The 26,993-nt window shown below is 40.7% G+C and overlaps 2 protein-coding genes across 7 annotated transcripts; one reads left to right on the top strand and one right to left on the bottom strand.

Moving 5' to 3' along the window:
• Window positions 1-3,419: 3,419 nt before the first annotated feature.
• GPN3 (GPN-loop GTPase 3) lies at window positions 3,420-18,753 on the bottom strand. 5 transcript variants are annotated; one of them, XM_070475198.1, is made up of 9 exons: window positions 17,628-18,138; window positions 14,635-14,751; window positions 13,738-13,846; window positions 9,161-9,328; window positions 8,030-8,154; window positions 7,200-7,315; window positions 6,970-7,066; window positions 5,007-5,135; window positions 3,420-4,037 (listed from the first exon to the last, which is right to left on the bottom strand). In XM_070475198.1, exons 1-9 carry the CDS (start codon window positions 17,673-17,675, stop codon window positions 3,975-3,977), a joined length of 972 nt encoding a protein of 323 aa, XP_070331299.1. In that variant the 5' UTR covers window positions 17,676-18,138; the 3' UTR covers window positions 3,420-3,974. The 5 variants fall into 5 exon arrangements, with proteins under 5 accessions (XP_070331299.1, XP_070331302.1, XP_020745679.2 ...); XM_070475201.1 differs by lacking the exons at window positions 14,635-14,751; window positions 17,628-18,138 and adding an exon at window positions 18,671-18,753; XM_020890020.2 differs by lacking the exon at window positions 14,635-14,751.
• On the top strand, window positions 18,321-26,398 carry FAM216A (family with sequence similarity 216 member A). 2 transcript variants are annotated; one of them, XM_020890023.2, is made up of 7 exons: window positions 18,321-18,512; window positions 19,946-19,980; window positions 22,651-22,766; window positions 23,403-23,532; window positions 23,613-23,793; window positions 24,651-24,733; window positions 26,047-26,398. In XM_020890023.2, exons 1-7 carry the CDS (start codon window positions 18,421-18,423, stop codon window positions 26,163-26,165), a joined length of 756 nt encoding a protein of 251 aa, XP_020745682.1. In that variant the 5' UTR covers window positions 18,321-18,420; the 3' UTR covers window positions 26,166-26,398. The 2 variants fall into 2 exon arrangements, with proteins under 2 accessions (XP_020745682.1, XP_020745681.1); XM_020890022.2 differs by having other exon boundaries at window positions 19,946-19,986.
• Window positions 26,399-26,993: the final 595 nt, after the last annotated feature.

Raw genomic sequence — 26,993 nt, 5'->3', positions numbered from 1 at the left:
TTTGTGGCTAGCCGCCGCAGCTGCGCGGATCCGACAGGGCACCAGGGGGCGCTCGAGCCCTAAGCAGGGGCTCTAAGTATCGCGCCTGCGTCAAGTGTGGGCGAGAATGAGGTTGATTTCGGGGTTACAGGACATAGATAAATCACCTCTTTTGTTTTTTCTCAAAGATCACCTTTTCAGTGTAGCATTCCCTGGGTAATCCTAAATTCAGTCCAACTTCACTCCCCTTTCCCTCAGTTCTTATGATTCTTTTATGTTTTACTTTTGGATTTTGTCTCCCTACATTCGTATGAACGTCAAAAATGCAAGGATTGTCTATTTTGTTCACTGCTTATATCCCTATGCCTGTAACAGGATGGTACATGGTAAGCATCAATAATATGTGTTGAGTGAAAGAATGAACTCAATCCACTGATTTTAAAAAGGAAAAAACGATCACAGAAGAGATTTGTGTATTTGTGCATTACTGTTGTGTGATTACATACTGCGATTCTTTGTGTAACGGTTGAAAAACAGACTCTGGGTTTGAATCCAGCTCCAACATTTATTGGCTGTGTCACTTTGGGCAAGTTAACCTCCATACCTCAGTTTCCTCATCTGAAAATGGAGATAACAGTGATTACCTCAGTTTTGTGAGGATGAAATGAATTGTATGGAATGCGCTTAGAACTTATGCCTGGAACATACTAAAAGCTAAGGAATTCTTAACCTTTACTGGAAAGCACGTCAAGTTAAAAGCCAAGTTCACTGCTGCTTCTGGCCATTTCTTTTGCCAGTCCCACAGAATGAATTACTTTGTCCCATGTTCCCACAACTGATCTCTCATTTATATTTCTGGCCAAATTGCGCCTTTTAGGAGGAGACTTCCTTGGTGGTCTAAGATGGTAAACATAGTCTTCCCTGGTGACTCAGATGGTAAAGAATCTGCCTGCAATGCAGGAGACCCAGGTTCAAGGTTCTCCAGGGAAGAACCCCTGGTCATGGGAACCCACTCCAGTATTCTTGCCTGGAGAATTCCATGGACAGCGGAGCCTGGTGGGCTACAATTCATGGAGTCACAGAGTTGGACACGACTGAGTGACTAACACACAAGAGGAGGCTTCTTTGATGGGAGCAAAGTAGCCCCACAATCACTCTCCTTTTCCTTTTTTTTCTTCTTCACATTCCTTATTAGAGACTTCCTTGTTTATAATAAGTCTTAAGGGCCCAGCAGATCAGCTCGATGAGACTAAGGTCCTTTTTGGCCTCCGCATTCCTCTTCTTTCAGTACCTGGCACCTACTCATAAATTTGTCCGAAGAATCATGTCAGGCTTTCCTACAAGGCAGTGAAATCTTTCAGGACTGGAATTGTCATATTCATCTTTTAAACCCCCGTGTCCAGAGGGGAAGGAAATGAAATCTGGCTGTTCACTTTTCCCCACAGGACACGCCAAACTCCCCGCAGGCTAAATGAGGGAGCTATCGCGCAAGCAGGATGAGGGCAAATGAAAAGCTGTCTTATCTTTCCTCCTCTCACACGGCAGTGGCATTTCTAAAATCTAGCAACACTGACAGATCAGGGTGTTTTTGCCCTTTGCATACTCAAGGGCCATAGAAAAAAGAAAACGCAAGTTCCAGGAAAACATCTACTTTTGCTTTATTGAGTATGCCAAAGCCTTTGACTGTGTGGATCACAACAAACTGTGGAAAATTCTTCAAGAGATGGGAACACCAGACCACCTGACCTGCCTCCTGAGAAACCTGTATGCAGGTCAGGAAGCAATAGTTAGAATTGGACATGAAACAACAGACTGGTTCCAAATAGGAAAAGGAGTACGTCAGGCTGCTTATTTATTGTCACCCTGCTTATTTAACTTATATGCAGAGTACATCATGAGAAACGTTGGGCTGGAGGAAGCACAAGCTGGAATCAAGACTGCCGGGAGAAATATCAATAACCTCAGATATGCAGATGACACCACCCTTATGGCAGAAAATGAAGAAGAACTAAAGAACCTCTTGATGAAAGTGAAAGAGGAGAGCGAAAAAGTTGGCTTAAAGCTCAACATTCAGAAAACTATGATCACGGCATCTGGTCCTATCACTTCATGGCAAATAGATGGGAAAATAGTGGAAACAGTGACAACTTAATTTTTTTGGATTCCAAAATCATTGCAGATGGTGACTGTAGCCATGAAATTAAAAGACGCTTGCTCCTTGGAAGGAAAGTTATGATCAACCTAGACAGAGTATTAAAAAGCAGAGACATTACTTTGCCAACAAAGGTCTGTCTAGTCGAGGCTATGGTTTTTCCAGTAGTCATGTATGGATGTAAGAGTTGGACTATAAAGAAAGCTGAGCGCCAAAGAATTGATGCTTTTGAACTGTGGTGTTGGAGAAGACTCTTGAGAGTCCCTTGGGCTGCAAGGAGATCCAACCAGTCCATCCTAAAGGAGATCAGTCCTGAGTCCTTCACTGGAAGGACTGATGTTGAAGCTGAAACTCCAATACTTTGGTCACCCTGATGCAAAGAGCTGGAAAAGACTCTGACGGTGGGAAAGACTGAAGGCAGGAGGAGAAGGGGACGACAGAGGATGAGATGGTTGGATGGCATCACCGACTCAGGGGACATGAGTTGGAGTAAACTCCGGGAGGCCTGGCATGCTGCAGTCCATGGGGTTGCAAAGAGTCGGATACAACTGAGTGAATGAACTGAACTGGGCCACAGCCCCTGGGAAGCCCAGTCTGTCCTCATGTTGTCTACTACTCATGTTCTCCTAAGTGGCCCTGTGAGAATTAGCTCACACCAGCAGATCATGGTGCAAATACCCAACTCTTGCCCCCAGCCTGGGCCCCTAGGCATATTGCTATCAGTTGCCCCTGATAGCTACGGCTCCTCACGCTTTACATCTTTAATGAAAATGGATCAAATTTGACACTGTAGGTGTACTTCTGCTATCTAGGCCCAAGAATGATTAAAAATTTAACCTGAGTTGCAGGTTTTCTACAAGGACTTGATCTGCATCAACAGGAAGATCCAACACCAATGGAACCTGGACCTGCTGTGAAGATTAAATGAGATTCTGCTTTCCGTAGCAGGTTCTGGGTTATTAGTGGGTGCTGGAGAAGTATCTGTTGACTGATTAGCCATTCCCCAGTACCTATCACAAATGAACTTAGAAATACTGAAAATAAACAACTCAATGTGGCAAGAAGGTAAAAAGAAAAAATTATGTTTTTTGCATTTTTGTGTGCATTTGTTATTAAAGGAAAGTATACATTTTTAAAGTGCTCAGAGACTATAAACCACATTTTGAAAAACAAAGTCACTGCCTACACTTTGCCTACATTTTGCCACTTGGGGAAATTTACTCATTCAAAAATTTGCCTTAGATGAGTATTTCAAATTCTGATTGGAAAACAAGAGTGTGATGAAAAGTTAGTGCTATTTTTCTTTTATTTATATATATATCTTAAGACACAGTTACTTTTTTCATTTTTTAATTACACAAATAATACATTTTCAGTGTATGAAAACTAGAAGCTACTGATAAGCAATGGTCTTATCTCTATCCTTCCAGATTTTATTTCTTTGGACACATAATGTATATTTTGTTACAATAATTCCTATCCCTCCAAAAAAAACTTCAAAAATAACAAAGATCAACAGTGAAACTAAAAGTAGACTGGTCTTAACTGTACCCCAGGTCCTAATTTATATTATATATACAAATCTATGTTCATTCAACTTCGACTTTTAAAATCTAAATTGATGCTGTTAAAATAATACCAAACAATGCCACTTTAAACAGAAGTACTTTCAGAATACCTAAGAACTTGATTCAGGCACGTTGATGATTGCTGATAAAGAGTCTAGTATTTTTTTTTTCATTAAGTAAGTAGCTTTCTCTAGCATTTCACCTTTCAAGAGAAGAAGGTTCTGCCAGTTCAGCCACAAGCTCCTCACACATATAGTTACTTTTCAATAAACTCTTCATTCATTCTGGTGTTCTTGAAAATATTCATCGAACATAGAAGACGACTCATCTTCATGTTCCTGACACCAAGGAAACACAAGATAGAAAATAGATTTATTTCAGAACTTCCCTGATGGTCCAGTGGCTAAGAATCTGCACTCCAAATACAGGGGGCCCAGGTTCGATCCTTGGTCAGGGAACTAAATACCACATGCTGCAACTAAGAGTTCATATGCCACAACTAAAAACAATCCCGCATGCAGCACAGCCAAATAAATAAAATGTAAGAAAAAAGAAGAAAATACACTCATGTCCCCTCAGTTATACCTAATATGTGCTTACTATTTTTAGGCAATGCTCTATAAAGAGCTAAGGCCCAGCACCAGCTCCAGGTATTGTTCACAGTAATCAATAATAACAAAAAGAATGACGGATAGAATGTTTCCAGATATGTGATAAATTAAAAGGCTTATGGGGAGTCCCTGGTGGCTCAGATGGTAAAGAATCCTCCTGGAATGCAGGAGACCTGGGTTCAATCCCTGGGATGGGAAGATTCCTTGGAGGAGGGCATGGCAACCCACTCTAGTATTCTTGCCTGGAGCCTCCCATGGACAGAAGAACCTGGCAGGGTCGCATAGAGTTGGACCCGACTAATCAATTAAGCACAGCATAGCAAAAGGTTTGTGTCCCATTAGAAACTCTTACTTGAATTTACATTCACGTCATTCTTAGCTAATGCGTTGGGAGAAGGCCCCACTGACATTTGTGAAGGCAGCCCAAGGCCAGTTGAATTTCACCTCCTCTTTGCATATATGCCCAAGCTCTGAGTACAAAGAATTTAACTCAGTAATATGTACTAACTCAATGAAAGGCAAAGTAAAACTGGTATTGCTTGTTTAGCACAGGTGTCAATTTCAAAGATTACCTGGAACAGTCTAGCTTACTGCCACCATGAAGACAAAATTTAGAGTTGCTGGGATTATGCAGGAGGCCAGAGTGCTGGTAAACACTTTTACAAATAGGCAGTAACACCCCAAACCAGAAATTACCTTTGGTTCTTTAAATTCCAGGTCTTCTCCATACTGGATGGCAAAATCAATATGCTGTAATACAATGTTCATGCTTTCTTCATCTGACTGATCATAAGGCAAAAATCGAACCATGCTGTAGTCATCAATCTACAAGTTGAGGATTTCAGAAAAGGTCATTCTGAGGTATAAAATACTTAATTTTCAAATTATATTTGAGTTTTATAACCATTTACAACTTCTGATTAAAATCAGCTGTGTGTGTGCTGTGGGGAGGAGGGACAGACAGAGACAAAACAACAGCAAATCAATACTGATTTTTCTGACCTCTGACCAACTACAACACTTAACTAGACATTGTTTCATAGGCATTTACCTGAATTAAAAAACCACTGGAAATTTCCTAAGGGCAAAGACAGTTCTGAACTCCCAAAACAGCTTGGAGTAATAGGTAGGTCAGTTAGTTCAGTTCAGTCGTGTCCGACTCTTTGCAACCCCATGAACTGCAGCATGCCAGGCCTCCCTGTCCATCACCAACTCCCGGAGTTCACCCATACCCATGTCCATTGTGTCGGTGATGCCATCCAACCATCTCAGCCTCTGTCGTCCCCTTCTCCTCTGGCCGTCAATCTTTCCCAGCATCAGGGTCTTTTCAAATGAGTCAGCTCTCCGCATCAGGTGGCCGAAGTATTGGAGTTACAGCTTCAACAGCAGTCCTTCCAGTGAACACCCAGGACTGATCTCCTTTAGGATGGACTGGTTGGATCTCCTTGCAGCCCAAGGGACTCTCAAGAGTCTTCTCCAACACCACAGTTCAAAAGCATCAATTCTTCGGCGCTCAGCTTTCTTCACAGTCCAACTCTCACATCCATACATGACTACTGGAAAAACCATAGACTTGACTAGATGGACCTTTGTTGGCAAAGTAATGTCTCTGCTTTTTAATATGCTGTCTAGGTTGGTCATAACTTTCCTTCCAAGGAGTAAGCGTCTTTTAATTTCATGGCTGCAATCACCATCCACAGTGATTTTGGGGCCCAGAAAAATAAAGTCAGCCACTGTTTCCCCACCTATTTGCCATGAACTGATGGGACTGGATGCCATGATCTTAGTTTTCTGAATGTTGAGTTTTAAGCCAACTTTTTCGCTCTCCTCTTTCACTTTCATCAAGAGGCTCTTTAGTTCTTCTTCACTTTCTGCCATAAGGGTGGTGTCATCTGCATATCTGAGGTTATTGATATTTCTCCCGGCAATCTTGATTCCAGCTTGTGCTTCCTCCAGCCCAACATTTCTCATGATGTACTCTGCATATAAGTTAAATAAGCAGGGTGACAATAAATAAGCAGCTTTGATGTACTCCTTTTCCTATTTGGAACCAGTCTGTTGTTCCATGTCCAGTTCTAACTGTTGCTTCCTGACCTGTATACAGGCTTCTCAAGAGGCAGGTCAGGTGGTCTGGTGTTCCCATCTCTTGAAGAATTTTCCACAGTTTATTGTGATCCACACAGTCAAAGGCTTTGGCATACTCAATAAAGCAGAAATAGATGTTTTTCTGGAACTCTTTTGCTTTTTCGATGATCCAGCGGATGTTGGCAATTTGATCTCTGGTTCCGCTGCCTTTTCTAAAACCAGCTTGAACATCTGGAAGTTCATGGTTCACGTACTGCTGAAGCCTGGCTTGGAGAATTTTAAGCATTACTTTACTAGCGTGTGAGATGAGTGCAATTGTGCGGTAGTTTGAGCATTCTTGGGCATTGTCTTTCTTTGGGATTGGAATGAAAACTGACCTTTTAATTTATTGGCTATTGCCAATGATTGCTTCTAAATTCAACTGCTGACCAGCCAGTCCACAGACTCCCACCCTCACCCCTTTGCAAGGAAATAGGGTTGGACTGTGCTTTCCAAAATGGTGGCCACTGAAACGATGCTGATAAACAGCTGACAAGGCCATTAAAAACAAAACTCAACAACTTCAAAAGCTTACCAGTCCACATATAGCGTTAGTCAATTTTTTGAATTTTTTGCTTCTTAAGTCACTTGTAGAGTCATCTAATAAAGAATACATATCTGGATCTAGAAACCTTTAAAAGTGAGAAAGAAGATAAATAAAAGTAAGAATAAATTAGGAAACGAGTTTTAAAGTTTCACATCTAAATGAAGCTTAGAGGGTTCATCTCAACAATGGAGATATGATGATAACAGAAATGAACTCACTTCTCAATTTCCTTTTTAGCTTTCTTACTCAGCAGATCCATTTTCGTCATGATGTTAACTTGAGGAATTTCTAGAGAGATCATAGCACTCAGCGCTGCCAAAATGCCAGAAATAAACTGAAGGAGGAAACAGAAAAGGGACGATGAATTAACTTTGTATGAACAAAGTCCCCTGGTCTCTGTACAAAGCAGAGGTTCCTGCTCCTCTCTGAGCAAAACTGGCCCAAGTGCAAGCAGGGCTAACCCTAAAGAAAGGGCAGTTCACGAGTCAGACGGCTGACTCCTGGTTTCCCAGGGTGAGGATGAGATGGGGAAACGCAGATAGAACAACAGTGATCACAAATCTCAATTTAGATGATATCTTTAAGCATTCCCATCGAATATTCCTTACGGGCTACTAATGAGAAGTCAAGTTGCTTTAGTTAGTTCATAAACTAGACAAACCATTATCAGAAAAACAGATGTATATATGCACACATCTGCCTAATTTTTCTTCATAAGTGGTACTCCCAAATCTGTATAGTATAATTTACCATATAAATTTAAAAAATACATGATTATAGCAACCTCCTTGGCAGTCCAATGGTTAAGACAGTGCTTCCACTTCAGGAGGCACAGTTCAATCCCCAGTCAGGGAACTAAGATCCTGCATGCCACAAAGAATGGCCAAAAAAAACCCACAAAAACTTATTATAATGATTTAATAGTAAGGGATATTAAATAACTCTGGAGTATAGTTTGGGAAATATTCAGAATCAAAAAACAATTAAAGGAGATTGCCATCTGCCTGTACCCATGACTAAAGAATTGACAACAGATATATTCTTAAACCTTGAATGACTCCACCATGAACTGAGAATCAACAAGAAAAACTCCACAGACTCGAAACTCCCACTGTTCCAGCTGCTGGACCAGCTGTTTCATCACAGGCAGGTGAGTGTACAACTCGATCTGACCTACATGGAGAACATTATGAGTTTGTTACAATCAGGACACAAGATAAATTATCAAATTACAGAAAAAAATTTTGCCATAAGACAACTGAGGGGAAAAAAAGGAAGTCAACCTCTGGTGGTAATTTGTTCAACTTTTAAGGGGTCTTACAGGCTCTTAAAGCAATCAAATACCAAGAGAATCCCAAGGAAACTATTCAGTTTTATGTAGAAAGTGAGGTTCTTCACACTTCTGTTTTAGCTAATCAAAAGCAAGTACTATGAAGGTGTGTTAGGTTTGGGAATATTCATCAAGTTGTACACTTATGACATCTGCACTTTTCTGTGGGTGTGTGTGTTCAATTAAAAACAAAGGGGAAACCAACACAATATTGTAAAGCAATTTCCCAATTAAAGATAAACTAAAAAAAAAAAGGGAAAAATATGAGAGTCACAAATGATCAAAACTAGGTTAGGCTCAAGTCTAAAATTCATTTGGCTTGAAAAGTTGGTGTGATCATTTGTCCCCTACCAGTCTCACCTCAGGACACTTCCCTCTGTTTACTGGGCACCTCAGACCCACCTGGCTCCTTTCTGCCTCAAGGCCTTCAGCCCATGCTTTCTGCCTGGAGCACAGTCTCCCCCGCCTCACCCTATGGCCTGGCTCACATGCTACTTGGTCAGAAACCTCCCACCTCCCTGCTGCATAATGGTTGGTACTACTCCTGTGAGGAGCCTGTCACAAATATTAAATAATCATTTGGGTGATTTCTGATTCGTACTGCCTAGCATTCCCACTCTCCTATGAGCTCCATGAGGGCAGAGAGCATGGCTACTTTGCTCTTTAGGTATTTCCAGTGAACAAAATTAGCACTCAGCAAACTTGGTGAATGAACAAGAGACCATCAATGAGCGAATGGTACCTTACTGCAGCAGGGTTTAGAGCTACAAATGCTAACTCCACTGTCTCCACTGAGGACTGAAAGAGCATGATCTCAAAGAAAATGATACATTCAAATTGCTGACTTACCCGGACAATCAAAAAGGATGTAGTCATCCTCTACATGGCCAAGACAGTTCTCTAGCCAGTCAAAATTATTGGCAAAGTACTCCATGCAAAATACCAATCCTCCATTGGGGCCAAATTGCAGAGTATTGTCCTCCATCACGTCATCCACCTCAATCAGTTCCCGGATGTCTGAAAACAACAGACAGGCCCAGAACACAAAAGCATCATCCTCATTGGTGATAATTAACAATTATATAACAACTCACATGTATGAAATGATTTCTGTCCATGGCTATTCACTGTAGTAGTGTCCATGGAAACATTAAACACATTTTTGTATAGCCAACAGAATCCTGTGCAGCCACAAAAGAAGTTATTTAAGTACTGATGTGATATAATCTCCCAGGTATACTGTTAAGTGAAAAGTGCAAAACTTTGTGTTAGAATGCCATCATTTGTGTTAAAAAAAAAAAAAAGACAAAAATTTACTACATATACATATATATACATTTTATTTTACATGCATAGACTTTGGAAAGATACCCCAGAAATTAGCAACCCTGGCTGCCTCAAGGGAGGGAAGCCACCTTCCAGAACCCAGAGCTAGGAGGAAGATATTTTCCTGAATACTTACTCCTTGTACCTTTTGCAGTTTGAACAATGTGAATATACACTATCTATTCTTAAACTTATGGACAGAGGTTCGTGACATTGTATAGGAGGCAGTGATCAAGACCACCCCCCGCCCCAAAAATGCAAAAAGGCAAAATGGTTGTCTGAGGAGGCCTTGCAAACAGTTGAGCAAAGAAGAGAAGCAAAAGGCAATGAAGAAAAGGAAAGATATACCCATCTGAATGCAAAGTTGCAAAGAATAGCAAGGAGATCAACACAGAGAAATAGAGGAAAACAATAGAATAGGAAAGACTAGAGATCTCTTCAAGAAAATTAGAGACACCAAGGAAACATTTCATGCAAAGATGGGCACAATAAAGGACAGAAATGGTATGGACCTAACAGAAGCAGAAGATATTAAGAAAAGATGGCAAGAATAAACAGAAGAACTATACAAAAAAGATCTTAATGACACAGATAACCACAATGGTGTGATCACTCATCTAGAGCCAGATATCCTGGAGTGCGAAGTCAAGTGGGCCTTAGGAAGCATCACTACAAACAAAGCTAGTAGAGGTAATGGAATTCCAGCTAAAAGAAGTCCTAAAAGATTATGCTGTGAAAGTGCTGCACTCAATATGCCAGCAAATTTGGAAAACTCAGCAGTGGCCACAGGACTGGAAAAGGTCAGTTTTCATTCCAATACCAAAGATAGGCAATGCCCAAGAATGCTCAAACTACCACACAATTGCACTCATCTCACATGCTAGTAAAGTAATGCTCAAAATTCTCCAAGCCAGGCTTCAACAGTACATGAACTGTGAACATCCAGATGTTCAAGCTGGTTTTAGAAAAGGCAGAGGAACCAGAGATCAAATTGCCAACATCCACTGGATCATTGAAAAAGTAAGAGAGTTCCAGAAAAACATCTACTTTTGCTTTATTGACTATGCCAAAACCTTTGTGTGAATCACAACAAACTGTGGAAAATTCTTCAAGAGATGGGAACACCAGACCACCTTACTTGCCTCCTGACAAATCTGTATGCAGGTCAAGAAGCAACACTTAGAACCGTATATGGAACAAGGGACTGGTTCCAAATTGGGAAAGAAGTACGTCAAGGCTGTATATTGTCACCCTGCTTATTAATGTATATGCAAGGTACATCATGCAAAATGTCAGGCTGGATGAAGCAAAAGCTGGAATCAAGAGTGCCAGGAGAAATATCAGTAACCTCAGATATGCAGATGACACCACCCTTATGGCAGAAAGTGAAGAGGAATTGAAGAGCCTCTTGATGAAAGTGAAAGAGGAGAGTGAAAAAGTTGGCTTAAACTCAACATTCAGAAGAAGACCATGGCATCTAAGATCATGGCATCTGGTCCCATCATTTGGCAAATAGATGGGGAAACAATGGAAACAGTGACAGACTTTATTTTCTTGAGCTCCAAAATCACTGAAGATGGTGACTGCAGCCATGAAATTAAAAAACACTTGCTCTTTGGAAGAAAAGCCATGACCAACCTAGACAGCATATTAAACAGCAGAGACATTACTTTACTAACAAAGGTCCGTCTAGTCAAGGCTATGGTTTTTCCGTCTAGTCAAGGTTATGGTTTTTCCAGTAGTCATGTATGGACGTGAAAGCTGAACCATAAAGTAAGCTGAGCACCGAACAATTGATGCTTTTGAACTCTGGTGTTGGAGAAGACTCTTGAGAGAGTCCCTTGGGCTGCAAGGAGATCAAACCAGTCATTCCTAAAGGAAATCAGTCCTGAATATTCACTGGAAGGACTGATGCTGAAGCAGAAACTCCAATTGTTTGGCCACCTCAGGGGAAGAACTGACTCACTGGAAAAGATCCTGATGCTGGGAAAGTTTGAAGGCAGGAGGAGAAGGGGATGACAGGATGAGATGGTTGGATGGCATCACCAACTCAACGGACATGAGTCTGAACAAGCTCTGGGAGTTGGTGATGGACAGGGATGCCTGGCGTGCTGCAGTCCATGAGGTTGCAAAGAGTTGGACACGACTGAGCGACAGAACTGAATTGAACTGATAAACAAGTAAAACAAAATCAAACCAAGAAAACCAATTCCATTTCTTAATTTGATGGCCTGGGGTTTCCCTGGTGAAGCAATAGCTAAGAATCCACCTGCCAATGTAGTGGACACGAGTTTTATTCCCTGCTCCAGGAAGATCCCACATGGAGCAACTACTAAGTCCAGACAGCCAAAGCCTGTGCTCCACAACAAAGAAACCACCACAATGAGAAGCCCAAGCACCACAATGAAGAGTAGCCCCAACTCGCCGCAACTAGAGAAACCTCTCACAAAGCAACAGAGATCCAATGCAACCAAAATAAACATCGTTAAATATATATATATAAGATGATCCTACACTGACTTGTCTTCCTCCCCAGTAAACAGGATCATGCACTCAACAGCTCAAGTCAGAAACCTAACAGTGATTCTTGAACCCTCCCTTTCCTCCAACCTTTTTAGTTCAACCTCCCACAAAATACTGCTAATTCTATTTGCAAAATATATACCTGTCTGCACCTTTGTATCTCCAAAATGACCACCCCAGTCCCCCTTCTACTCTTGACTCTCTAGAGTCCATTTTTCATCTGAGAGCCAGAGATATTTTTAAAAACATAAATCAGATGTCAGTCCTCTCCCCTGCAGGAAACCCTCTAATGGCATTTCACAGTTGAAAGGTGCTATGAGTTGAGGGGGTTTTTTTGGTTTGCTTTTTTTTTTGCTCTGCTGCGTGCAGCCTGCAGGGGGTCTAATCCATGCCCCTTGCAGTGGCAATATGGAGTCCTACCCACTGGACTGTCAGGGAATTCCCTTATGAGTATTTGTGTCCCTCTAAAACTCATGCTGAAAACCTAATGCCCAGGGTGATGATATTAATTGGTGGGACTTCGGGAAGGTGAATGGGATCAATGCTCTCATAAAAGAGGTCCCAAGAGAGCCCTTGCCCACTTCCATCATATGAAGACACAGTGAGAAGTCATCAGTCTACAAGTAGGAAGAGGGCCTTCACCAGAACCTGACCATGCTGGCAGCACCCTAATCTCGGGCTTCCAGCCTCCAGAACTGTGAGAAACCCATTTCTGTTGTTTAGAAGCCACCCAGTCTGTAGTATTTTGTTACAGCAGCCCACACAGACTAACAGGGTGAAAAAACAGGATAAAAACATACTCCTTCTGTCCTACTAGCTGCTACCCATCTCTTTCTTTCACTTCTTATGCCCCAGCTCATCAACACCTTTGCTTTTTCTGGAACACACCAAACCCTTTCCCATCTCTTGGCTATATACTGACCTTGATGCTCCTTCATCTTGGAAAGTCTTTCGCCAGCTTGGTGAGCATGTTACCATCTTCGTCTAGGCCCCAATAGCCCCTCCTCAGAGGTGTCGTCCCTGACTATGCTACCTAAAGCACTCTTCCCTAGTTATTTCTTTACTTATAGCAGCACTTACCACAATCTGCAACCGATTTTATCATTTTGCTTATTTCCCTTGCTAAAAGGCCCACAAAGGCAGGGATAGTATCTGTGTTGTTCTCTGCTATGACCCTGGTGTCCAGCATAAAGCAAGTGCTCAGTAGACATCTGAATAAATTAAAAGATTAAAAACAAAACAACATACTTAAAGGTTGCTCACTTATAGTATAGTATGATCAGCAGTAAAAGAGATTTACCAAACAGGAGCAAACATGAAAGAAACAGAAGGGAAGGGTGGTGAGGGAGGAGTCTACTCACTTCTCATTCCTACATCAGAGACTAAGAAAGGATACTGTCACACACATCAACATGAGCTGATGTCACCAAATGACATTCAGCCTCATGCTGTTCACCATGAAACCAGGGAACCACACTGTATTAACTTTCAGCTTTTGTGTGCAGCAGCCAGCACTCACTGCCTCCCCACTCTCCTATTTTTCCTGAAGGAGGGGGAAGGCTCTGCTCAGGACTTACCAGCCATCACGGAGTAGTTGAAATGTTCTGCTGCAGGATCCAGGTTCACAACTTGGACAGACCGATTGAGGGCTTCGCAGTGCTGCACCATGGTGGCACAGTAAGTGCTCTGTAATGTCACAAGGCACAAGGGGTTAGAGCAACACTCGGTATACTGCTTACCCCTACACCTCCAGAAGGACTCTCCACCCACCCTGGGCAGTGTCTACTAAGGCCAAAACTATTCCTTCATTGACCAAGAAGCTAAAAGGCGTTAGGCTGGGAGTCAGGACACCTGACTGGGCTGTGGATCCAGACCTGGCTCGGACTCATGGGGAAGTCGCTTTTGCATTCTCTCCCTAAATTTTCTTGTCTTTAAATGTGATGGCTTCCATGATCACTAAGGCTCCTTACTGCTCTAATCTGCAACAAGTGGAATTTAAAGGGAAGATTTCTAATTACACTGTGCAGCATCTAACACATGATGTCTCCACTAGGATTGGTACAGTCCAAACAAAGCTTTAGGTAGGCTGGTTAGGGATGATGTCTCTGAGAAGAGAGTATCTGAGCTGAGGGACAGCAGTGTGCTTTCCAGGCCAGTGGAATAACAACCCAAGATGAGAGAACATTAGGCCAATAAACAGTCTGGCAATACGCTATCAGTTTACACCTTCTGGTTTAGAGAATTCTTCATCCCTCATATGCTACATTAAGGCTACTTGTCGTCTCTCCCACCCTCTATTAAAAGGCAGGGATGTGTCAGGAATTCCCTGGCAATCTAGTGCTTTCACCACTGGGGCAGGGTTTGATCCTTGGTCTGGGAACTAAGATCCTGCAAGCTGCCTGACACGGCCAATAAATAAAGAAAGGCAGGGATATGTCTTATTCAGTTTTATAAGCATAGGGGCCGTAACATACTTCCCAGGTGGCTCTGTGGTGAAGAATCTGCCTGCCAATGCAGGAGATGTGGGTTCGATCAATGGGTCTGGAAGATCCCCTGGAGAAGGAAACGGCAACCCGCTCCAGTATTCTTGCCTGAAAAGTCCCAGGGAGAGAGGAGCCTGAGGGGCTACAATCCATGGAGTTTCAAAGAGCTGGACATGACCGAGCAACTGAGATGCACGCAGGAGATATAACAGTACCTGGTACATAATAAGCGCTTGATAATTATTTCTAATTGATTAATATGTTTGAATAAACTTCATCAGGGCAGAGGATTTTTGTGTGTGTGTTTTAGTCACTACATAATCCCCCAGAGTATTTCTGATAGTAGGCATCAAAAGTTTATAGAAAGATACTTATTTAACACAGTGTGAAAGTTAACCTAGAATATAAAAATAACCTCTATCACGCTTTTATCTTTCTCCTCAGTGACTTGACACACACTGTTCTCTCTGCCTAGGAAGCCCTTTCTATATAACACATTGCATTTTAATTGACTAGTCACCTATAAGTGTGATAGTAGTCTACTATTCACTCCAGTATTCTTGCCTGGAGAATCCCATGGACAGAGAAGCCTGGTGAGCTATCATCCATGGGGTTGCAAAGAGTCGGACACGACTGAGCAACTAACACACACACACACACATCTCAAATAAGACTACTGGCTCCAGAAAAGCAAGGGTCATACCATAGTCACATGTGTATCTCCTGCAGCCAGAATAGGCCAAGAACCAGAGGAACCAGTTTGTAAACTTAAAACTGAAGTCACACAACACTTTCACAGACTCCAGTGTTTCCCACACTCCTGTTATTTGATCAATATCGTCACAATTTCTACCATATTTAAGAGCCTCTAATAGGATTTCCTTAATAGCTGCTTACAAGAAAAAATTATATCTCTAACCAGAAAAGCAGCTATGCTTATCATAACGTGAAGATAACCATATAAGATAACACAACTTTAAAACTCTTTTAGTTCTAGGTAAATATAATTGCCTGTCAAAAGCTCTAAGATCTGCTCTCCAAAAAGTAGAATTAAAGAAGTGTTGAAGACACAAAAAAAGGTAATGCCAAAGAATGCTCAAACTACCGCACAATTGCACTCATCTCACATGCTAGTAATGTTCAAAATTCTCCAAGCCAGGCTTCAGCAATACGTGAACCGTGAACTTCCAGGTGTTCAAGCTGGTTTTAGAAAAGGCAGAGGAACCAGAGATCAAATTGCCAACATCCGCTGGGTCATCGAAAAAGCAAAAGAGTTCCAGAAAAACATCTATTTCTGCTTTATTGAGTATGCCAAAGCCTTTGACTGTGTGGATCACAATAAACTGTGGAAAATTCTTCAAGAGATGGGAACACCAGACCACCTGACCTGCCTCTTGAGAAGCCTGTATGCAGGTCAGGAAGCAACAGTTAGAACTGGACATGGAACAACAGACTGGTTCCAAATAGGAAAAGGAGTACATCAAAGCTGCTTATTTATTGTCACCCTGCTTATTTAACTTATATGCAGAGTACATCATGAGAAACGTTGGGCTGGAGGAAGCACAAGCTGGAATCAAGATTGCCGGGAGAAATATCAATAACCTCAGATATGCAGATGACACCACCCTTATGGCAGAAAGTGAAGAAGAACTAAAGAGCCTCTTGATGAAAGTGAAAGAGGAGAGCGAAAAAGTTGGCTTAAAATTCAACATTCAGAAAACTAAGATCATGGCATCCAGTCCCATCAGTTCATGGCAAATAGGTGGGGAAACAGTGGAAACAGTGGCTGACTTTATTTTTCTGGGCCCCAAAATCACTGTGGATGGTGATTGCAGCCATGAAATTAAAAGACGCTTACTCCTTGGAAGGAAAGTTATGACCAACCTAGACAGCATATTAAAAAGCAGAGACATTACTTTGCCAACAAAGGTCCATCTAGTCAAGTCTATGGTTTTTCCAGTAGTCATGTATGGATGTGAGAGTTGGACTGTGAAGAAAGCTGAGCGCCGAAGAATTGATGCTTTTGAACTGTGGTGTTGGAGAAGACTCTTGAGAGTCCCTTGGGCTGCAAGGAGATCCAACCAGTCCATCCTAAAGGAGATCAGTCCTGGGTGTTCACTGGAAGGACTGCTGTTGAAGCTGTAACTCCAATATTTCGGCCACCTGATGCGGAGAACTGACTCATTTGAAAAGACCCTGATGCTGGGAAAGATTGACGGCCAGAGGAGAAGGGGACGACAGAGGCTGAGATGGTTGGATGGCATCACCGACACAATGGACATGGGTGTGGGTGGACTCCAGGAGTTGGTGATGGACAGGGAGGCCTGGCGTGCTGCGGTTAATGGGGTCGCAAAGAGTCGGACACGACTGAGCAACTGAACTGAACTGAACTGAACAGAACTGAAGACACACTAGCACCAAACTGATGATTTCATCTCAACGCAAACTGAAAGAAAACTGAAAAGGGAGCCACTTTCTCAATATATGATTCAATGTTCATTCATGTCAGGCCCATGTATTTCCTAAGTACACCGCAAGTCCACGTCTCAAGCTTTGATAAACAGTGATTAACGAGAACCCACCTTAAATTAGTCTACTGGGTTAAAGACACGGGCAGATTCTGGAGTTACACAAAACTGGATTCAAATTCCAGCCGTCACTTACTAGCTATGCGATCCTGAGCAAAAACTTAAGTCTCATTTTCCTTACCGGCAAAGTAGGAGTAACAGGACTTAACTCACGGGGTTGTTGTGCAAGTAAGTTTAAGCGCAGTATCTGGCGCTTAATTATGCAATAAAAACTAACAACTATCACTAATTTCCTTTCAAAAGAACAACAAAAAGGACAGTGAAGCTCAGGCTGAAGAACCAAGTTGCCCAGGTCTCAGCGTCCCCAATACAACCGCCAGCCCTTCCCTCAGGACCTGAACCTCCCTACCTCCCACAAACTCCGACATTTCCCTCCTTCGCCCGCCAAATGCTCACCTTCCCGCTGCCGGCGGGGCCCATAACCAGCTGAGCGTACCGAGGCATCGTAGCTCCCCCAGTTCCTGACGCCTCCAGTCGCACAGACTTAGAATCTGACCACCACGCTCCCTTCAGCCTTCGCGCGACGCCCACTAAGTTCCGGGAACACGACGTAGAAACCAATCGCAATCCAAATTCCTTGGCGTCTTCTGTTCTGTCACGCCTCCGACTACGGAGCGTCCCGAAGGCCAAATCCCAGGAGAAACGCGTTTTGCCAAAAGTCCCGGGATATTTTGCGCGTGCGCAGAAGTAGTTGGCGGAAATTAACCGTTGGGATTCTGGCAAGGTCTGGTTACCTTGGTGATAACGGACAACCGACAACGCTCCGCACCCCTCAGCGAGGTGCTTTGGTCCTTGATTTGCGTACTGCTGTTTGACCTATTTGGTGACCCTCAAGATTTGCAAATTTGCAGAGGGTCTGGATACTGAGGTGAAAGGCCCTTTCGTTTTAGAGGGAAAGTATACTTCCTTTCTGCGAGGCATCCCTTCCACAAAAAGACGCAAGTGAACAAACGCGCAATCAACTAATGAACTCCCGCCCCTCCCCCAACTTAATTCCAGGATCTTGGATCTGCCCTCCCCGCTTTCCCGAAGCTATTCGGGCAGTGTCCGGACTTCATCGGAGAGGGCTAGAATCCGGCGTCTGCCTCTTCACCCCCAATATCTCCCGGCCTGACGCAAGCGTGCTGACACGGGAGGGGAGAGGGGAAATCTCTCGCACAGAGCTCGCGGTCAGGGTACCCGGGAGGAGATGCACAACCAGGGTCCAGTGTCCGACTGGACGGAGTGCATTTCCTCCGCAGAGCCGCCCGCAGTGGCCAGGGCCGAGGGTGGCGGTGGCGGGTGAGGCTGCGGGGCCCTGAGGGATTTGGGAGGATGGCCGTCAGCCCTGGGTCGTGATCCCCGGGTAGAGGAGGGGGTGGGAGCTGGCTGCTCCTGTGGACTGGTCCCTAGTGTACCGAAGTGAGAGTAAGGGGGAGCCTTTGTTGTGGCCGACTCACAGTTTAGGGGACGGGCTTCTGAGGAAAGCTGAGGACAAGGGTTGGTGCAATGACTGACTAAACGCAGCGACTGCGACAGTCGTCTGGGTGCTTCTTGTGCCCCAGGGGGCGCTGCGAAATCTGCTTGAACGTTTGCCGTCTGGCCACTGTATTTCTACAAAAAGGGGTTGGCAGGCTGGGGGTGGGGGGTTAGGGAGGCACCAAGGGAATAGAGGCTCAAAGTAGCGCTTCCAAATCAACAAATCATTTCCCTGTGTGACATTAGTCACCTTTATGTCAAATTGAGATTCAAAATCTGTAATGAGACAAGTTTTAGAGGCATCTTGATTTTGGCATTTTCTTCACTCAATAGTTCCTTTTTCATAAATCCATTCTGAGCAGGTTTTTACTTTTTTTTAAACTGCTTAGTGGGGACTTTTTTGTATTTTAATTTTTAATTGAAGAATAATTACTTTACAATATTGTAATGTTTTCTGTCACGGGTTTTTACTATTATTTCCTGGACGCTGAAGATAGTTGGTGAAATTACTGTTGGAGGCAGTACCTCATCCCTTGCATCAGTTATTCCCTAAAAGTGAGAACTGCTGGATGTTCCTCTCAAGCCTACAGTCATGGCTCCTTCTGCACCCATGGCCATCTTTAAAAATATATATGTGTGTTTGGTGCATTGATGACTTCTAAAGATGGAATGGTGCCATGTTCCTCTTTTCTGCTCCTCAGGGTGTTTAGCAAAATTCTGGATCCTAGTATATCAGAGCATCAATGAATGGTCATTGAAAAAAATGCAGGAAGAGGAAAAGGGGAGTGTTTTGTCTTAATTTGAGAACGGAAAAAATGAACTGTACAAACATTCTAGACCAACTTAGTTCCAGTACACCTTAAATTACATATAATAATTTTATTAAGAATAAAGGGAAAAAAAAGAATAAAGGAAGAAAATACCATGGATAGCACAGAAGCCCAATTACTTCATTGAGCTCAGTGTAGGAATTAGATTCTGAGGCTGTAAAAGTAAGGTCAAATCTGGCTTAAAGTAAATCCTTTATATGTAATATGGTAAAAATCTCTGATAACTCACTTTGAAAAAGCCTGGAGTTATTAAGATATAACCAGAAGATAGATATAGGAGAAGGTTTTGCAAGACATATCTGATGGAAATGGAAAGTAAAAAGCATATGTAATACTGTCCTTATTTTTCATTTAAAATACTTTATTTAATGCTTATACAACTGTCAATTGTTACATATTATATACATCCTTTTTTTCTTAAAACAGATCAGCTGGACATTCTTATTACCAGAATTCCAAAGGTACTGGTGAGTATATAAAGCAGATAATATGTATCAATAATATGGCTAACAGAAGTAAATTTTGCTATAACTACTAACACGGAGTTTTTAAAAGCCTTTATTAGCATCTTTGGTAAACTCAGTTTTTAAGATTTTCAAAGAACAATCCATCAGGTTCTTTGTCTCCTGCTAAGATATCTCACATCAGGGACTTCCCTGGTGGTTCAGTGGCTAGGACTCTGTGCTCTCAGTTCAGGGGGCCAAAGTTTGATCTCTGGGCAAAGAACTAGATCACATATGCTGCAATTAAGACCTGGAGCACCCAAATAAAATAATGCACATCAAAAGAGTACTTCAAAATTGCAGTGAATCTGAAAAGAACTGTTTATAACTGATGTTGGTTGAAAGGACAGAACATAACCTGGGGTTTATATTAATACTAATACAAAGATGGAAGGAAAAATTCTCAATTGTACAACTTCAAAGAACATAAAATTTTATTCAGTGCTGTTGTTTTCCTCTCACTTGAAATTAAGGATATAGCTGCTGGAGGTAAGAGGTTAAGACAGGCCCCCAAAGACCTCTCACTTTTTGTGGGTGAGCAATTTCAATTCAAATGATACATAAAACTTGAATTCACTTTGCTTTTTCTTGGAAAATTTATAGTCCTTACAGTTACCTAGGAAAAACGCTCACACATATTTGTGTGTGTATGTATATATTCACATTATTTTATATACATGTGGGTGTTTTAAAATGGAATTGCTGAATCACATGGCAATTCTGTTTTATTTTTTGAGGAACTGCCATACTGTTTCCTGAGCAGCTGCACCGTTTTGTATTTCCAGCAGCAACACATAGAGGTCCAGTTTCTCCACATCCTAGCTAACACTTGTTTTCATTTTTTGGTGAGAAGGAAATGGCAACCCACTCTAGTATTCTCGACCGAGAATCCCATGGATGGAGGAGCCTGGCAGGCTACAGTCCATGGAGTCAAAAAGAGTCGGACATGACTGAGCGACTTCACTCTCACTTTCTCTCACTTTCATACTTATGGATATGAAGTGATATCCCATTGTGATTTTGATTGCATTTCCCTAATGATTAGTGATAGTGAACACCTTTTCATGTGTTCATTAACCACTTGTATATCTTCTTTGAAGACATCTAAGTTCTATTCAAGTCCATAGCCCATTTTCAGCTGGGTTGTTTGTTGTGTTTAACTATTGTTTTTAAAGATTTCATTTTCTTTAAAGAAATGCTGCTAAGCTTCTGAGGAATTAAATTTTAGTCCCAGTTCTAATATGCACCTCAGAACTATTAACAAGGACACACAAAATATATTCTTAGATAATTACTCCACACTTATGACTTGAAAAGGCTTAAAAAATAAACTTTTAGTATGTTGAATTGGTGTTCATTTTATTATTACAGATTTCAAATTATGTTTTAAGGATCATAATAATTTGTTTGATTTTGTATTTGTTGGTAAATCAGCTAGTCCTTTAGTATGCAAATGTAATTCTTAGTTATCTGCACTAACCATCCAATTCCCCAAAATCTTGAAGAAGTAACTAAATTTAAGGTTTAATATGTAAAATTACAGTGGCTTTGTTATCAATAATAATTGAAACAAAACTGTACTTATTTAGTTTACCTAGTACAGATTTTTAACTTGGAATTTGTTCTGCCAGCTTTGTTTGTAATAGCCCCAAACTGGAAACAACCCAGATTTGCATCAAGAAGTGGATGGATAATCAAATTGTGGTATATACATGCAATGGAATAAAACCCAAGAATTAAAAGGCACTATCTATTGTTACACATTACATAAGTGGATCTCAAAATAATTATGTTGAGCAAAAGAAGTCAGACAAAACCAGAATATATACTGTATGTTTCCATTTATAGCAAACTCAAGAAACTAAGCTATAGTGATAGAAAACACATCAGTGGTTGCTTGGAGAGAGGAAGTGTATGGGGAGGATAGGAATATTAAAAAAAAAAAGAGTTATTTTCTGATTAAATTTTGCCAGGCACTGTTTTTCCCCAAACTGCTAGTAATCCTGAGTTATCTTAACATATGTGAGGCTAAAAACTACTTTCCATTCTTCTGGGAAAACATCTCAACTTTTATTTTTATTAAAAGCAATTACTTTAATCTACCCACATCTGTATTTAAAACAATGAAATAACTGAAATTATGTAAAAATAAGTTTTAATTAATTTCTGCAAAGCTCTTCATTTTAACACTGCCTTATTAAAGGGACAAAATGTGTGTTATTCTATGTTGTGTCTAATATAAAATTTTGAAACTACATACCGAAGTCAAATGAATGATAAAGTATTTTTGAAAATCTTTTAAAAGCACAAGTCCTGCATGTATATTCCTGTTTAGTGTGGTCTGACATACAATGAACTAAAGCAGTATACTATCAACAGTTTGCATCTCAGCTGAGTTCAAAATAATTTTGTCCAGATGTAATGATTATATATAGTAAATATTTATAAATATCTTCGATTTTTTCTGTGCTCTAAAACCAAATGGCAATCATAAAGTCTCTTCAAATTTAAGTTTGACTAAAATTAGTACTCCAGAATAATCATTTACACATGTAAACAGATAGATCTTAATAATTGTTAAACCAATCTTTGCTTATGAGATTCACATTATAATGTCCTTGCCTACAGACAGAATCAAAGATGGACACAAAGTGAACTCATCTAGAGCCAAGCTGCAAGAGTTATGGAAAATGCCTCAAACAATTCACACCCCTAAGTCAATGACAGAGCCTTTCTCTCTAAAGGTATGCTAACTAAATACCAATATTTTATTTAAATGCTAATAGTCTTTGTATTCAGAGTTGAAATTTTTATTGAATCTAGTTAAGAGGGTAAAGCATGTAGAACACAAGTATACCCAGCACATTGTCTGGGAGTCCATAAATATCTGCTGGGTAAACTCATGAAATCAGTGCAAGAATTTTATCATTATAGATTCCCTTTCATATGAATATTTTCATGCTTTATGATACTTTGGCTTTAATGTACATTTCTTCACTCTAGAAGCTTAGTGCCCCAAGCACAAAGATGCCTGAGGAAAGTTCCACTCTAGCGATAGAAACCCAACCCCGTAGATTTTGCTCAAGGACTCTAAAATTAAAAGCAAGCAAGAAAATGGCAACAAGCATTTCATGACTGTTGATCTGTATTACCCATTAAAGATCATAGCTGTCAGAATTAACCTCTCTAGAGCAATGTAAATTAGGGTTATTAAAGAGGTGTGCAAATTGGTAATTCTTGAGCCAGATTAATACAGCTGAATTTGCATAAGTAAAATGTACAGATGGTACAACACTCCTGAACATTTCATCCTTTCAGATATGGAATATTGCCAACCTCTGTTCTACAATGCAGCCTACAAATCTTGTTTTGTCTTTTAGCATCCAGACCTCACCTTAGTCCAGAAGCGCTACCTGTGTAGCATTGCTAAGATCTATAATGCTAACTATCTGAGGACTTTAATGAAGAGGCACTACATGCATGTGATCCAGCGCAGCTCCCAAAAGCCAGGCAGGTGTATCTTCAGGTAGTTTTTCAATAGTTCTCACAAGAAATAAGAGAGCATTCTAACAGAGGTGATTTGTGTACAGGTGTCCTCACTCACCACAGGGGCCACCTCAGTTCTCGTTACTCACAGAAGCAGCATCACCCCTGTACTACATGGCGACACCAGCTGGAGAGAGAGGACTTGGGGCCTTCTAACATTGCAGCTGCATCTGCACCTGAGATGATACAACATTCGCTTTGGCGACCAGTGAGAAACAAAGAAGGGTCTGTTTCCTTTTGTTTCAGAGAAAAAATGTACCTCCAACTTTACTTGAAGGGTAGCTAAATGATGTTATATCTCATGCTCCCTGTAAGTTCAGAATAGATTGGACAAAGACACAGAAGAATGCTATCTTATGGCCTCTTTATTGAGCTGACTGGGATATGCTGCTTTTATTTTTTATATGTAATTTCATTTATTTTTGGCTGCACTGGGTCTCTGTTGCTTTGCATGGACTTCTCTCCAGTGGCAGCGAGCAACTCTTCATTAAAGTGCACTGGCTTCTCATTGAGGTGGTTTCTCTTGTTGAGCACAGGCCCTTGGTGCACGGGCTTCAGCAGATGCAGCACGAAGGCTCCAGTAGTTGTGGCTCAAGGGCTGAAGAAGGTGGGCTCAGTAGTTGTGGCTTGTGGAATCTTCCTGGACCAGGGATCAGATCCATGTCGCCTGCATTGGCAGGCAGATTCTTATCCACTATGCCACAAGTCCTGCTACTGCTTTTAGAATTTTGTAGAATTGTAAAAATTTCAATCAGCTAGAGCCCTTTTAAACGATTCCCACTTAAATTCAAAATAATACAAACTCTTCCAAAAGGAGAAGTATACGGTGGCTTCTGCACAGGGGAATACTATAAACCAAAAAGAAAAAATGAGATCAAGATGCCTGATTATTCAACCTGTGCTACAACTGATAGTTTTGCATCTCAGGATGCTTCAGGATGTAAAGTCATGTGAGAATTCAGGGGCTAAAAGGGTCTCTTTGGTGATGCTGGCAACTTAATAAAAATTTGTATGGTCTTCCACATATATTAGACAACTGTGCGCTTTGCTAGTTCCAATTAAGATACTTCTCTTTCTTACAGTTTAAAAACTGGATATGCATCTAAAACAAGATGTAAGTCATCGAAGATTTTTAGAAAACCAGGCAGACTGTTCATGCAATCAGGTAAATGTGGAATTTTTAATATATGTTTTTAAAGATGTTATGCTTTAAAAATATTAAACCCAATATAGCTCCATTTCTATTAGAGAAGACATTAAAAATTTTGAAGTGTGATTTGCTTACATTGCTCCAAACAAAACTAAACATGAAGTCGATTTCTGTTTCCACATAAAAGAACCGTGGTCAGGGAAGTTAAGATTCAATGTATTTCTAAGATATTATAGTCAAGGCCAGAGACTTAACAGAGAATGAAATTTGTCAGAACTCAGAGCCATAAACATGACCTTTCCATGCCATAGCACTTCTTTTATGAGAAAGTGTAATTTTTTGACTGACAGCATTGAAAACATTTTTTTGACTACTTGTGCAGCATGAGAGATCTTATTTCCCTGACCAGGGATTGAACCCGTGCCCCCTGCAGTGGAAGCAGAGTCTTAACCACTGAATCACCAGGGAAATACCCTAATAGCAAATTTTGTATGAATCAAATAGTTAACAAAGGGCTATATCACCTATACCATTTTGTTTAATATTCAACAAACCAGAGGAAGCAAACCAATTATTATTAGCAAAATTTTGCAGAGCTACTCAGATAAATCCACATTTAGGAAGGATTGGCTTAAAGGATCCTTCTACCCCAAGTGTGACAAAATGAAAAAGGCAAGAGGAAGGAACACTGAATGCTCAGAGATATTTCTCAGAATTGATAAACTGGAAAGGATTAAGTGGAAGTTAAACAATTACCTAGTTACTACCACAGTAGCAGGGAAGTGGGTAGGAAGTAGGGAAGTTAGGCCTTCTGAACCCCTATCCCACGGCTGTGTGACAGCACCGCTCGGCTCTGCTGTAAATACCATACTATGCCTACCCAAGAAATGAGGGAAATGGCAGGGCAGAACAGAAGTATCGTTCCAAAAAGAACACCTGAAGGAAACCACAGACAGAGGAAAAGTCCCTGTGGTCCCCAAGAGAAAAGAAACAAGAAGAAACTTAAGGAATGGAGAATACTATAGCTATAACTTCCCCCAGTCAAAAGATTTTTGCAAAGCAATGGAAAAACACGACTTAGTAGCAAAGAATTTGCTATAATATAACCTGATTATAGAATACAGTATTAGGCAACTTACTTTTAAAAAGTGAGATATATAAGGGGAGGGGGAAGTCATGAAATTTTTGAAAATTATAGGAAGTTTATGGCAAACGCTTATTAATAAGGTAGGTCATTTTGAAGCTTGTTCTTAAATACAAATCTCAATTTTCAGGATGAAATACTTTATTTCCAAAACAGACATTATAGACTCTTATTTTCCCTTTAGTTTCTACAAATGATTCTGAATCATACATGAATGAAGAAAAAAAGGAAGAAGATTTACTAAATAAGTGTATGCAATCAATGTCAATTGAAGAACAGGGAGAACATCTGATGTTAACTTGACAACTTGAGTATTGATGATGTGCCAAAGGTGGGGGAAGGGATTGTGAATTGTGTCCTCTCTCTACATTTAGAGCAGTATTGTTATTCAAGTAATTTTAGTTTGTTCAGAAACTTTTACGACAATATAAAAAGTTTGATGTAGTTTCATGTACTACTGATATTTATGTAATAAAATTTATGTGTAATACATGCTTGTATTCCTAGATACAATTAAAATTTATTGTCACCTAAAATATGAATTATTTCTTTAAAGCTGACAAATGCATTGTATAATTCTTTCTGTTTACAGATCCTAAAATAGCAACATTAGAAAAACCTGGAAGTATTTTCCTCAGGCTGAGAAAAACTCTGAATATCCTGATATAGAACAGCCTTTGATAGAGATAATACCCTGCCTTGTAGAGAAGTTGCTCAATAAGTATTATCTTCTTGAACTTAAAAACAGAAATATCAATTTGCCCTATCTTATGAAAACTGCCAAACACTTGGACTCTCAAACTAAAGATTTAAGTTTTAATGCAACAGTACTAAAAAAAAAAATAATACAGCAGTACTATAATTAGTACAATAGTTATACTAACAAAAGAACTAGTCACATTTTCACTCTACTGTCTTTGCCTTCTAAACATCAGTGTTTAAAAAAATTTTTTTTTTTAATTTTTTGAGGTATAGTTGATATACAATATTATGTAAGTTTCAGGTATACAACATACTGATTCACAATTTTTAGAGGTTATACTCCATTTATAGTTATAAAATATTAGCTATATTCCCTATGTTATAAATATATCCTTGTAGCTTATTTGTTTATATTTTAAGTTTGTACCT

The sequence above is a fragment of the Odocoileus virginianus genome, chromosome 12, assembly GCF_023699985.2.
Source record: "Odocoileus virginianus isolate 20LAN1187 ecotype Illinois chromosome 12, Ovbor_1.2, whole genome shotgun sequence".
Lineage (NCBI taxonomy): Eukaryota > Metazoa > Chordata > Mammalia > Artiodactyla > Cervidae > Odocoileus > Odocoileus virginianus.
The sequence above is the reverse complement of the archived record's forward strand: the minus strand, read 5'-3'. Positions and strand labels throughout refer to the sequence as shown.